Below are 13,150 nucleotides of genomic sequence, written 5' to 3' on the forward strand. Positions count from 1 at the left end.
TCGAGCTGGCGATTTCTCAAAAACTGGCGATAACTCAAGCATTAAAAGAAGTCCCTAACTTTTTTTTTTAATTTCTATATAAAAATACCCGCAATAACTCAAACATGTGATTTTAGATAACTCGAGGATGTGTTCTGGTCCCTGAAAGGCATTTAACACCTAATTAACTGGCAATTATTCAAAGACACTTTCTCGTCTGGTCGGTGCTAAAAATATTTGAGTTGTGAAAACAACGTAATCAAGCAGACAAAAAACGCTTGATTAGGTGTGAAGTTAGTCCCATTTGAGAAACACTGCAAATTGTCATCCTTTGAGATGCAGATAAAAGCTACACAGTTTTAATGATTTCCTCGGATTTGAAGACCCCGCCACAACAGCGAAGTACGCGACACATCATCAGACAAAGAAGACGAACAAGGTTAAGATGAAGAAAACCGCCCAACCCCCACAGCCAACAAGGCCACCAAAGTGCTAGATGTGGTCCGTCGATTCTTCCAAGCAACGCCTAACACAGACCGGGAACTACAGAATGATGCTCTGCTCTCTATCGCGAAATATCTTACGCTATCAGTTCCGGGAAGCTAATGGGTTGCGACAGTCTTCAATCTTAGACTTCACACAACACAAGTCTGACTGAATGTTTATTAAATACAAACTTTGTAGTGATCATGTTGTTTTTCGTTTTTTTTCTTCATGCGCACGTACGTACCTTGTGTGTCATTTTAAATATGCTACATGTATATTCAATATTGTTTGAATATTTTTGATTATATATGAAAGTAAAGCATCACTTGAAACCTGCGATTACTAGAGCATCGAGGTCAATCCTGTGCTATATCGAGTTATCGCAGTTTTACGGAAGATAGCTTACACCAATGTGTCTGATAAACCTGTGTAAGTATTTTCATATTAAAGTACAGGGTACATTGAAATTATAGCCAGATTTCGGTTTATTGCGTTTAAAATTTATGGCATATTAAAAAACGACTGCAAGAGCTGGACGCTTCACGCAGACCCAGAATACAGGCATTTGTAAAATAAATGTCTCCTCAGACTACTCTGCATCTCCTATGCGGATAACAAGACCAACTAGTAGGTCCCCACCGTGACTGCAAAACTTGTTGGTCCACATGAACCCCTATTGGCGACCGTCAAAGGACGAAAGCTGGCTTGGTTTTGACACGTCACTAGGCACGAATCTCTGTGCAAGAATGTTCTTTAGGGCTTGCTAGAAGGAGTTCGACGTCAAGGCTGACAGAAGAAAAGATGGATGCCTTGGGATGGCAAATGAAAAAGAGTGGACATCCCTTCCCATGGATGAATTACTCTCAGCAGCACACAACAGACCTGACTGGAGGGGATTTCTGTATGGTCATCCCTCTTCCCCCCTCTCCCCCCCATGGCCCATTCGGTCAAGAGATTGATGATGATGATGAAAATCATGCAGGGATGGGTATATAGTTTTACTACTGGCAAACAAAGCAATGTATAATAAATGTGCATACTCTTTTTCTTCTCCTGATTGACACTGAACTGCAGATCCTTGTACAGGTTACGGACATCCTCCAGCTGCTGCTCCTCCTGCTTCCTCACTTGCGTAACCTGCAATCAGTGAGCAGCAAATTGGTGAAATTACGAGAACCTATGGTCAGGGAGTAGTAAATTAATGAAACTATAATAACCTGTGGTCAGGATGTAGCTAATTGGTGAAACAGTATGAAGCTGTGGTCAGAGAGTAGCTAATTTGTGAAACTATGGGCACCAGTGGTTAGGGAGTAGATAATTGGTGAAACTATGTGGAGTCAGAAAGCAGCACATTGGGGAAACTACCGGTATGTGAACCTGTGGTCAGAGAGCAGCAAATTGGTGAAACTTTGAGAACTGTTGGCAGAGGGCAGCAAATTGGGGAAACTACATGTATGTGAACCTGTGGTCAGATGGCTGTAAAATTGGGGAAACTATGTGTGGCCAGAGAGCAGCAAATTGATGAAACTATGAGGATTGTTGATGCATCTATGGCCAGAAATCTTAATATTAGTCTATTAGTAAAACAAAAATGTATTCCTCAACAATGTATTTGTAAAGGATTTACTAAAAAGTGAAATATTTCTAGAATTAAGATTTAACAAGGGACAAAAATGTCACAAAACCAGGTTTTCAATTTGAAAAAAAGTCTTATAAAGGGAGACAACTCAAAATGTGCATTGTTACTGATTTTTCATATTTACCCCCCTTGTTTAAAAAATCAATCTATTTTTAGTCGTGGCGACCTTGACCTTGGAGATATTGACGTAATTCTTTCCCGCGATACACTGTCCAATGATGGTGAACAGATGTGCCAAATGATTTTTAAATCCCACAATGAATGACATAGTTATGGCCCGGACAAGCTCATTTATGGCCATTTTTGACCTTTGAACTCAAAGTGTGACCTTGACCTTGGAGATATCGACGTAATTCTTTCGCGTGACACACCGTCTAATGATGGTACCTTGACCTTGGAGATATCGACGTAATTCTTTCGCGTGACACACCGTCTAATGATGGTGAACAAATGTGCCAAATGATTTTAAAATCTCACAATGAACGACAAAGTTATGGCCCGGACAAACTTGTTCCGCCCGCCCGCCGACATTCGGCAATCTAATAACCAGTTTTTTCCTTCTGAAAACCTTGTTAACAAAAAATATTATAACATCGGACAAGGCACAATTACAACAAACATTCTTAGTCTGTTTTCCAGTTACAATGCTTGTGATATTTAATCATCGACAATCATTGGTTGAAAGTTAAAGATTACTTATTGGACTCCAATTGAGCAAAAGTATTACCGGTAATGCTCACAGTCAGGAAAACCATTAAACCCTTTCCTGCTCAGAAGCAAAGGGAAAATGGCTACATGCAACCAGCATTAAACCAGAACAGCCTGTGAGTAACTTGCAGCATGTTCAGGTTTTATGCTGTTTGATACTCATCAGTATCTAAGGATTGGTAATGAAGCCTTATAAATTTGGATCTATTAAGAAAGGTCCTAAATTAAATTTGATTTTCTAAGGGACTAAAATACGTCAAAATGCCTATCTATGTGTTAAAAGGTAAACAAACCTCGGAGAACTCATCATGGCGTTTCTCAAGCATCATCTGGTATCTTGCAAGCTCCTGTTGGATCCCATACAAATCAACACCGAGGTCCTCTCGCTCCTTCTTCCTGTTTTTCAGCGACTCGTCAAGCTCACGCAACTCTAGTGAGACTTTCTCATTCTGTTTTGTGAGCTGCTTGTTCAGCGCGGCCTGGAAGCGCTTCATGAGCGGGTGGTCCGGCTCCAACACCACCATCACGTTGCTCTCAGCATCACTCTCCCCGTCAGACTCCCCCTCGTCCTCACCCTCATCCTCCTGTTGAGATGAAAAATGTATTAGCAATTTCAGGATCTAATGTTTATAGCAAAAGTATTTCTATTTAAATAATACCGAATAATTAACATCCAGTTATTTCCTGTTACAAACCTTTGCAATCTTGACCTTTGATGTAATGACCTCAAAATCAATAGATATCATTCTTTCCTCTCAAAGTAAACATCATGCCAATTTGCCTTGTTAAAGGTCAAATTGTCATCCAAATATTGCTCAGAAACTTAAAGTAACATAAACACCCAAAATCAACAAATATTTTGCAAAAAAGTCAGTGTTCCTTATAGCAATAGCCAAAGTTTCAACGCTAGATGAGGTATGGTAAAATAGATTTAACAAGATACAAAATGCATGTTTTTATTTTTTGTAGCAAAATATATTCCATTTTAATTTCCTGCAATATCTATTCGTATGACACACAAACACTAACATGGTACATGAACATGTGTTGAATATGTTGTCCCACAAAAACATTTAAAAACAAGAGTTCCGCGGTCGGAGATGACCGCATTGAAGCCGGATTTTTGATTTAAATGACAGGAAAGTACCTTTCGTGTTTTTGTCAATGCAATACTTAAATTACTGAAATATTGTTCAAAGGTCAAAATGAAATGTAAGTACTTTTCAAGGCATGAGCAAACCTTGTGTTATGTTTTGAATGCATATAACAATTTTAACATTTTAACATTGAAGGTCACAGTGACCTTGACCTTCAAATGAATGACATTGAAATGAGCAGTGGTGATCTTCTAGTACTGGCCAACCTTTATGTCAAGTTTGAAGACTCTAGGTACAAGCATACCAAAGTTATAACATGGAATAAGAACTTTAACATTTTTACCTACCAAAGTTATAAGAACTTTAACATTTTTACATTCAAGGTCACAGTGACCTTGACCTTAGAATGAATGACCTTGAAATGACCAGTGGTCATCTAAGTGTGCTTGCAAACCTTCATGTCAAGTTTGAAGACTCTATGTCCAAGCATACCAAAGTTATAACAATTTTAACATTTTAACATTTAAGGTCACAGTGACCTTGACCTTCAAATGAATGACATTGAAATGACCAGTGGTCATCTTCTAGTACTGGCCAATCTTTATTTCAAGTTTGAAGACTCTAGGTACAAGCATACCAAAGTTATAACATGAAATAAGAACTTTAACATTTTTACATTCAAGGTCACAGTGACCTTGACCTTCAAATGAATGACCTTGAAATGTCCAGTGGTTACTTACTAGTTCTGGCCAACCTTCATGTCAAGTTTCAAGACTCTAGGTCCAAGCATACCAAAGTTATAACAACTTTAACATTTTTACATTCAAGGTCACAGTGACCTTGACCTTCAAATGAATGACCTTGAAATGTCCAGTGGTTACTTACTAGTTCTGGCCAACCTTCATGTCAAGTTTCAAGACTCTAGGTCCAAGCATACCAAAGTTATAACAACTTTAACATTTTTATATTGAAGGTCACAGTGACCTTCACCTTCAAATGAATGACCTTGAAATGACCAGTGGTCATCTGTTAATCCTGGCCAACCTTCATGTCAAGTTTGAAGACTCTAGGTCCAAGCATACCAAAGTTATACCATGAAATAAGAACTTTAACATTTTTACATTCAAGGTCACAGTGACCTTGACCTTCAAATGAATGACCTTGAAATGACCAGTGGTTACTAACTAGTTATGGCCAACCTTCATGTCAAGTTTCAAGACTCTAGGTCCAAGCATACCAAAGTTATAACAACTTTAACATTTTTTATATTGAAGGTCACAGTGACCTTGACCTTCAAATGAATGACCTTGAAATGACCAGTGGTCATCTGTTAATCCTGGCCAACCTTCATGTCAAGTTTGAAGACTCTAGGTCCAAGCATACCAAAGTTATACCATGAAATAAGAACTTTAACATTTTCGAGCACGCCGCCCGCCCCCCCCGCCCGCCCCCCCGCCCGCCCGACAACATCAATCTATAAGCCGAGATTTTTTCGAAAAAAATCCGGCTAAAAAGCATTTTGTATCTTGTTAAATCTTTGTTACCAGACCATTTCTAGCGTTGAAATTTTGGCTATTGCTATAAAGAACATTGATTTTTCATGTGTTTATTTTTCAGAATATTGTATTAAATATTCGTTGAATTTCAGTGTTTATGGGCTTTTTAGGTTTACACACCCAACACCCGTCAGACAGGTGCATAGTTATTTACCTTAAAACAAAACATAACGTGCCCAGTGCCTATTGCTCAGTATTTAAACACATTTTGTTGGTGTTTTTAAATATTTTATTCCATATAGAATGTTTGTATTTTTCCCAAACATATGGCTATGACATTATATTTCCCATTTATCAATTGAAGTCCCAACCTCCTCATCATCCCCAGATCCATCACTGCCACCATCATCAGGAGGTCCACCGCCCGCTGGCACCAGCTGCTGACCAACACCTGGTACCCCATCGAAGTCCTCACCCTGCAGGTTGTCCATATCATAGTCCCCGTCATCACCACCTGGTGCTGGGAACAATCGATACAAAGTTACCATATATTCCCCACAAATGGCACCCCTTCCCTTTTTTCAAATTAATACACAAACTTCCCTGCAATTATTAAATGCTTACCTTGCTTAAACACCCATACTAATCATTATTATTTCAACATTTGCCCAGAGAGGTTTTTCAATCTGGTAGCACATATCATTGGCAAAAAGATATATAAAACAAGAAACTGTCGGAGACGGGTGATGCTCCCCAAAGGTTTTTTTTTGTCACAATATTGCACTATATATTCAGATAAAAGGAAACTTCTTGAGGGGAATAACTTTGGACAAAATAATACGATGGATGGTTTAGCAACTTAAAAATTTCAAAGGGCCATAACTCTCTAAATAAATCATCTAACCAGAACCCACAAATAACATGCGCATCTCCTCAAGGTAGTTAAGCTTCCCATAAAGCTTCATTGAATTCCAGTCAGTAGTTGGGGAGAAATAGCCCGGACAAGAATGGCACTATTTGTACAGTTTATAAAAATTTCAAAGGGCCATAACTCTGTGAAAAATCATCCGACCATAACCGGCTGATAATATGCACATCTCCTGTTGGTAGTGAAGCTTCCCATAAAGTTTCTTTGAATTCCCGTAATAAGTTGCTGAGAAATAGCTCGGACAAGAATTGCACTATATGTACAATGGAAAATTTCAAAGGGCCATAACTGTATGAAAAATTATCAAACGAGAACCGGCTGATAATATGCACATCTTGGTAGTGAAGCTTCCCATAAAGTTTCATTGAATTCCGGTTATTAGTTGCTGAGAACAAGAATTGCACTATATGTACAGTTAATGGAAAATTTCAAAGGGACATAACTCTGTGAAAAATCATCCAACCAGAACCGGCTGATAATATGCACATCTCCTTTTGGTAGTGAAGCTTCCCATAAAGTTTCAGTGAATTCCGGTCATTAGTTGCTGAGAAATAGCCCGGACAAGAATTGCACTATATGTACAGTTAATGAAAAATTTCAAAGGGCCATAACTCTGTGAAAAATCATCCGACGAGAACCGGCTGAAAATATGCACATGTCCTCTTGGTAGTGAAGCTTCTCATAAAGTTTCATTGAATTCCGGTCATTAGTTGCTGAGAAATAGCCCGGACAAGAATTGCACTATATGTAAAGTTAATGGAAAACTTCAAAGGGCCATAACTCTGTGAAAAATCATCCGACCAGAACCGGCTGATAATATGCACATGTTCTCTTGGTAGTGAAGCTTCCCATAAAGTTTCATTGAATTCCGGTCATTAGTTGCTGAGAAATAGCCCGGACAAAAATTTTGCACGGACAGACAGACAGACACACACACGCACGGACACACGAAGCGGCGACTATATGCTCCCCCCAAAATAAATTTTGGGGAAGCAAAAAAAACAACATAAACACCAAATTTAAACAACTACAAAGCAAACTTTTTAATGAGTCTGTGATACTTATTTTAGACTGCTTTTAAAAAAGAAGCTGATATTTACCAAGCCATTCCTAGATTGAAAATCACAAGAGAATAATGCATGAAAATCAATGTTATTCAAGTGCATACGATTATCATCAATAAATGATTTAAAATGAAGAAATTGTATTTAAATATGTTAGCAAACATCATGCCAGACAGGATAACATGCAAGAACGCAATTTATTTGCTGCCAGTACCATAGTTTATCCAAGTATCATAGAATGCGGTACCCCCTGTTCATATGGTGTTACTGTAATTACTCTAAGTTTTCAGACACTTAAATAATTAAAAAATTTCATGTCCAACAATATAGATACAGAACATATTCAATATTACAGGTGTCCGAAATTCAGAGACAAAATTTGAAACACATTTAACATGCTGATTCCTTAACAGGACGATATCATTTCATTGAGTGAATGGATTGTTTTTTACCGGTATATCTTGTTATTTACTTAATTACGCAAATGCTATGGTCCATTTCCCTCAGACATGCATTGCCAGGATTGTTTACCTTAATCTGGTTGTAAAAATCAATGACTGAAGTGTCACAAGAAAACAAGCGAAAACAGGGATGAAATCTTGACAAAAAATACCGTAAAATATATACCGTCCGAAAATTAAGAGTCACTAATGATAGACAAAAACCTGTATGTCCAAAAATAAAGAGACACTAAAAATAATTATTTTGGGTAAAAAAGAGGGTGTCCAAAAATTTAGTGTCCAAAAACTTGAGTAATTACGGTATTACGCATTTGAAAGTCTTCTTTATGGATGTTCTAATGTGTTCAAACTTATTTGATGGCATGTTACAAGCCTCTGTGTCCTTGACCTTTTACCTGTTGACCTCAAAGTCAATTGGTGTCTCACTTTCTACCCAAGTAACCTCCATACCAATATGCATGATTGAACGTCAAAGGTCTTTGGACGAACCGTCAGGTGCAAAACAATTAACCCCCGCTTCTTCAAAGGGGTCGGAAGCATAAGTACAATAATATTTTTTTTTAAATATTTCTCAGTTCTAATGAATTGCAAGAAGAGTTCCAGGACCATTTTCTAGTACTAGTACAGGCCTAGCTACATTACCTAGTTGTCCATCACGATCAGAGCCTCTAGATTGGTTCAAACCAGCCGGTTCATCTTGCTCATCCTGGACAGGTGAAGTGGTTGGTGCCCGCTCGGAGCCTTTCCCAGATAATGGCCTGTTAGATCCGGTTGCAGAAGGTGGCCGGTTTGAGCCTCCAGACTTGGCGGACATTGGCCGAGAGGAGGGCTTAGCTGATACTGGCCTCGAACCAGCTTTGGACGACCCTGGTCGTGAACCTATCCAAAATATGGATGAAAGCTATATAAATATTTAGGTAATTCCCATGTTGGAATTATTGAAACAGTGATGTGTGCCAATGACTATTGAATAATAAACAGTTTTTATATCTCATAAAGTAAGAAAACAAACACAAGTAATATAGGAAATTGAAATAACTTATATACCGTAATTACTCTAAGTTTTCGGACACTTAAAAATAATTAATTTTTTTCGTGTCCGAAAATTTAGATACAAAAAATATTCAGAAATTACAAGTGTCCGAAAATTTAGAGACATAGGTGTTATGGTTGTTTGTCAATTATCATAATGAAATAAAACCAATTATATACAATTGTATGTGCAATAATTTTATTGTGTTGTACCCTCCTTTCCCTGCTTTAAATAAAGTACAACTTCACTTATTTGCAATCTCTTACCTGAAATGGTATATAAAAAACGTCATAAAAAACAACCATACTGCTTCCTGAATACAATATCATTTCAAATGCTGTTGGGTGAAACCATTGTTTAATTTACAGGTATACATGGTAATCTATCCAATAACGCAATTGTAATGGTCCATTGCCCTCAGGGCATTCTATGCCAGGTTTTATTACGTTAATGCGGTTGAAAAACTTCATGATCGAATGGTCCCAGATAAGCAAAAACAGGCAGAAATGTAGTAAACTAGCGCTTTAAAATATACTGTCCGAAAATTTGGAGTCATTAATTATGAACAAAAATCTGTATGTCTGAAAATATCACGAAAAATAATTATTTTGGCAAAAAAGAGGGTGTCCAAAAACTTAGAGTGTCCGAAAACTTAGAGAAATTACGGTAGATAAAGAATTTAACAAAACCTGTTATTTAATCATATTTAAAGACCTTAGAATATTATTTTCTTTTGTATAATATTTCTTTCTTGTTTGTCCCCAAAACAATACAGATACAATACACAATACAACAAAAAAGAGAGCACAGATGTATGCTAAGTAATGGCTCAATACTTAAAAAAAAAAAGAATGAATATAAACTTCAAGCTTTTACTTCAAGTACAAGCAAAAACAAATATTATTGTTTTGTGAAATCATCTTGTATGTAAGACTGTTTGAGAAATTCCTTTTTATGTGCCCTCTTAATTGCTATTAAAAATACTCTTTAAGTAAGCAACAAACCTTGAGCTGGTGACTGAGTCACAGAGGGAGGCCTAGACCTCTCTTTTTCTTCCTCAGCATACGACTTCTTGGAAGCTGCTGATGTAGGCCTGCTGTTGATTGAAAAGTGTTTTCATTAATCACATAAAAACTACTGTATGGTGTTACAATGAATATGAAATTTCCCAAATAAACAAAAACATATGCATGAAGTACATTTAATGATTGAAGATGTGCATTTAAAAATTGTAGTTTTATCCAAGCATCTACCTGTAGCATGCATGTCTGGGCCTTGAAACATTAAGAGGGAGAAGGGTGTAGTGATTTATGGTCACTTCCAACAGCCTTGCTGTTGGGCTAGCTCTTTAGTGACGCTGTTAGTTTCTGACTACCACTCTGGAGGTCGCGAGTTCAATCCCCCGCTTGAGCTCCATATTTACACTTTCATACACTAAAAACTTTCAACTGACAACATAACACCAGACCATCAGCTTCTCGGGTAAAACAAAGTAGCCTTTAACTTTCCATTGCTATAATCATCAATGTTCATGGTAACTGGGAGTGTGTTTGTTAGGATGTTTTAGGTTGATTGAACTTGATGATATAGACGTTTGTGGGACATATTTTTTACATGGTTTACTTCATGCATAAAAACTTTGAGCTGCAAGTATGAAATCATTAAGCTCAAATCATGACAAATATATTTTAGTGGAAACTAAATGGTTTGAGAGCAGGAACATTTTGTTTTAGTGGCCAGAATAGTTATAAATACATGCTATGTGGTTTGAATAATTGTGTCATTTATGGATCAACAGTTGTTGACAAAAATATATATGTTTCTAGGTATGCATTAACAGTAACACTATATTAACAAAAAAAGAATACAAATTACAATGTTGCATGTTTTAATTATTTACAAATATTATATTTCATCTGCCAAAGATTTAGAGGTACCAAAGATGGCTGGTAAATGATATACAACCTTTTAATTATAGAAAAACGAATGCAGTATATTCACGATGTGCGATACCTTCAAATAGTTCACAAAGCGTATTCAATGAAATATCACAAAATATTCCGTAAGACAAAAAAAAACATTAAAACAAAAGTCATACGGATGCCAACCAAATTATTTTGTTTAAATATACATATTGAATATACAAACTTCAAATGAAAGATAACATATGAGAAACAAAGGGCATTAAAACATAAAAGAATCTTGAATTTTTTAAACCTGTCTTGGTCAGCCATATTGTTTTGGAGTTGCTAGCAGGAAATAACAGTGCAATGCATTCTGGATTAACTACTGCGAATGAAAAACGGCGTTACAAAATGCATAATTTTCATTCGGATTTAGATTTTACTCGGATGTTTTCCGCATTAGTGCTCATGCAAAGAGTTGACAGATGGTTTATGACAAAAACACGGTACAAAGGATTTTTTTTTCAATTTGTGTCATAACATTTTGTTATTTAGTACAGAAAGGTTTCCATTTGTATATAAGGTTTATTAGGATATTGATAAATTCTGAATTACACTTATTGTCGTTTATTTTAGTCGAAATCGTTCATTTGCATAAAATGAATGTTTTAAAGTGGCCTTTTCACAGATATTGCAATTATTGGCGTGTATTGAAGTTTGTCATTAAGCGCTTAATAATGATAAATGTAAACATTGGATCTAAAAATTTCCAGTAAAAATAATTAAAAAAAGAAACAAAGTAACCCTCAACTGGGCTCGCACACGGGTATTGGGCGCGTATGGCCAAGTCACTTTAACACTATCAATATGTCATAAAACAACTTTTTTCATCCAAATTTTTTTGTAATAAAAATTCTTATATCAGAATTTTTTAACATTTTTTTGGATGAAAAAAGTTGTTTTATGACATATTGGCCACGCGCCCAATACCTGTGGGCTCGAACCACTGACCCCTGAATTCTTGGAGTAAAAGTCTACCGCTTAGACCACTCGTCCATCCGCGTTCATACATTATACAATGAGGAATGTATTTTATACTTTTAAGCAATCCTAGTAGTATCACAAAATATAACGACAACAACAGAATTCTCCAGATTATTTACTTGTTTCGCGTTGCAACGCTTTATAATCAAGCGACCCACCAGATTCACTCGTCACATGCACCCCCTCTCCTACAGACAGATCCATACCACTGCAAATTATAAGTTTTCATTGTTTCCAAGCGCTATAATATTGTGATGTGAAACAACCACCCTGCCACTACAGTTTTACATCCTGATCTTGAAGGGTTTAAGCAGTCCCTGCTCTCCGCTTCTGCCCCTTGAACTCCGGGAGACATGATGCTTTTATCAGTTTTTAACTTTAAATCACTTCACCTTATACGATAAATCTATCATACTTTAATCTTTCTCACTTTTAACACTTTTATATGGCACTGACTGCGCACCTGTCAATAAGACCCGCAAGGGGAGTTAGACAGTATGGATAGATAAATAGATAGATAGATAATTTTCAGGTTTTCAAATCGTCATAAGATGCATATAATGGATATTTTAGAGCATTGTTAATGTTCAGTATTACTGTTTCCTCACAAATATCATAACTAAAATAAAAAGATGAAACAACTTTTTATAATTTTGTCAAAAACGTGGAAAGGCCCCTTTAATTTGACTCAGAACTGAACCTTCATTCTGACATTTTAGTGAATGCCTTACAAGTGAATTGAGAAGTAAAACTCAGTGAACAGTATTTTATTCCTTCACAAAGTGGGTAGCAATAAGCATTTCAATTGCTAATACATGGCCTGTCCGTCTCCCATGCTACCTGTAATGTGAATGCTAGTCAAGTTTTGTATTCCCTGCATAATCCAGTTTGTATTTTCATTGTTGGGCTCAAACAATTTATTAAAAATTTCTTTCTGAGATGCAATAATAAAACAAAAAAATAACAACCATTGTAAAAAATAAACTGGAAAATATAGGTACATGTTAATGAAAGAAATCTGTGGCTATTGACAAAAAAGAACAATTATAAGTTATAGGAAAAGCTATAGAATAACAAAATGTGCAGGGTGCTGCTAAATAGGAGAAGGGTGGAAAGCAACGTCATTCTGTCAACATTTCCTAATGTACTGCTTAAAGCCACGGGAGGCGGAAAACGACAACGGGCGAGGCATGGTATGGTATTGCGCAAGGGGGGGTTAGAGGGTTAGGGTTAGGGTTTGGGTTATTGTTAGGGGTCGGGTTAGGGTTTGGGTTAGCCTAAACCCAACCCTAACCCTAACCCGACCCCTAA

At 36.8% G+C, this 13,150-nt stretch overlaps 2 protein-coding genes across 4 annotated transcripts in view; one reads left to right on the plus strand and one right to left on the minus strand.

Annotated features, from left to right (window-relative positions):
* LOC127865767 (coiled-coil domain-containing protein 40-like) overlaps positions 1-11,175 on the minus strand; it is a 31,626-nt gene extending 20,451 nt beyond the window's left edge. Inside the window, exons 1-6 of one of the 3 annotated variants that reach the window (XM_052405719.1) lie at positions 11,109-11,175; positions 9,896-9,987; positions 8,501-8,737; positions 5,777-5,919; positions 3,106-3,396; positions 1,506-1,602 (exon numbers count right to left, since the gene is read on the minus strand). In XM_052405719.1, the coding sequence (XP_052261679.1) occupies positions 1,506-1,602; positions 3,106-3,396; positions 5,777-5,919; positions 8,501-8,737; positions 9,896-9,987; positions 11,109-11,125 (877 nt within the window). In that variant the 5' untranslated portion in view covers positions 11,126-11,175. Of the gene's footprint in view, positions 1-1,505; positions 1,603-3,105; positions 3,397-5,776; positions 5,926-8,500; positions 8,738-9,895; positions 9,988-11,108 lie in introns of all 3 variants that reach the window. The other 2 variants (XM_052405717.1, XM_052405718.1) reach the window with 2 other exon arrangements.
* Positions 11,176-11,260: 85 nt separating this feature from the next.
* LOC127865768 (TBC1 domain family member 16-like) overlaps positions 11,261-13,150 on the plus strand; it is a 52,733-nt gene continuing 50,843 nt past the window's right edge. The window contains exon 1 of the mRNA XM_052405720.1: positions 11,261-11,301. The gene's annotated coding sequence lies outside the window, so the exon portion shown is untranslated. The remainder of the gene's footprint in view (positions 11,302-13,150) is intronic.

Source organism: Dreissena polymorpha, chromosome 2 (genome assembly GCF_020536995.1).
Source record: "Dreissena polymorpha isolate Duluth1 chromosome 2, UMN_Dpol_1.0, whole genome shotgun sequence".
NCBI lineage: Eukaryota > Metazoa > Mollusca > Bivalvia > Myida > Dreissenidae > Dreissena > Dreissena polymorpha.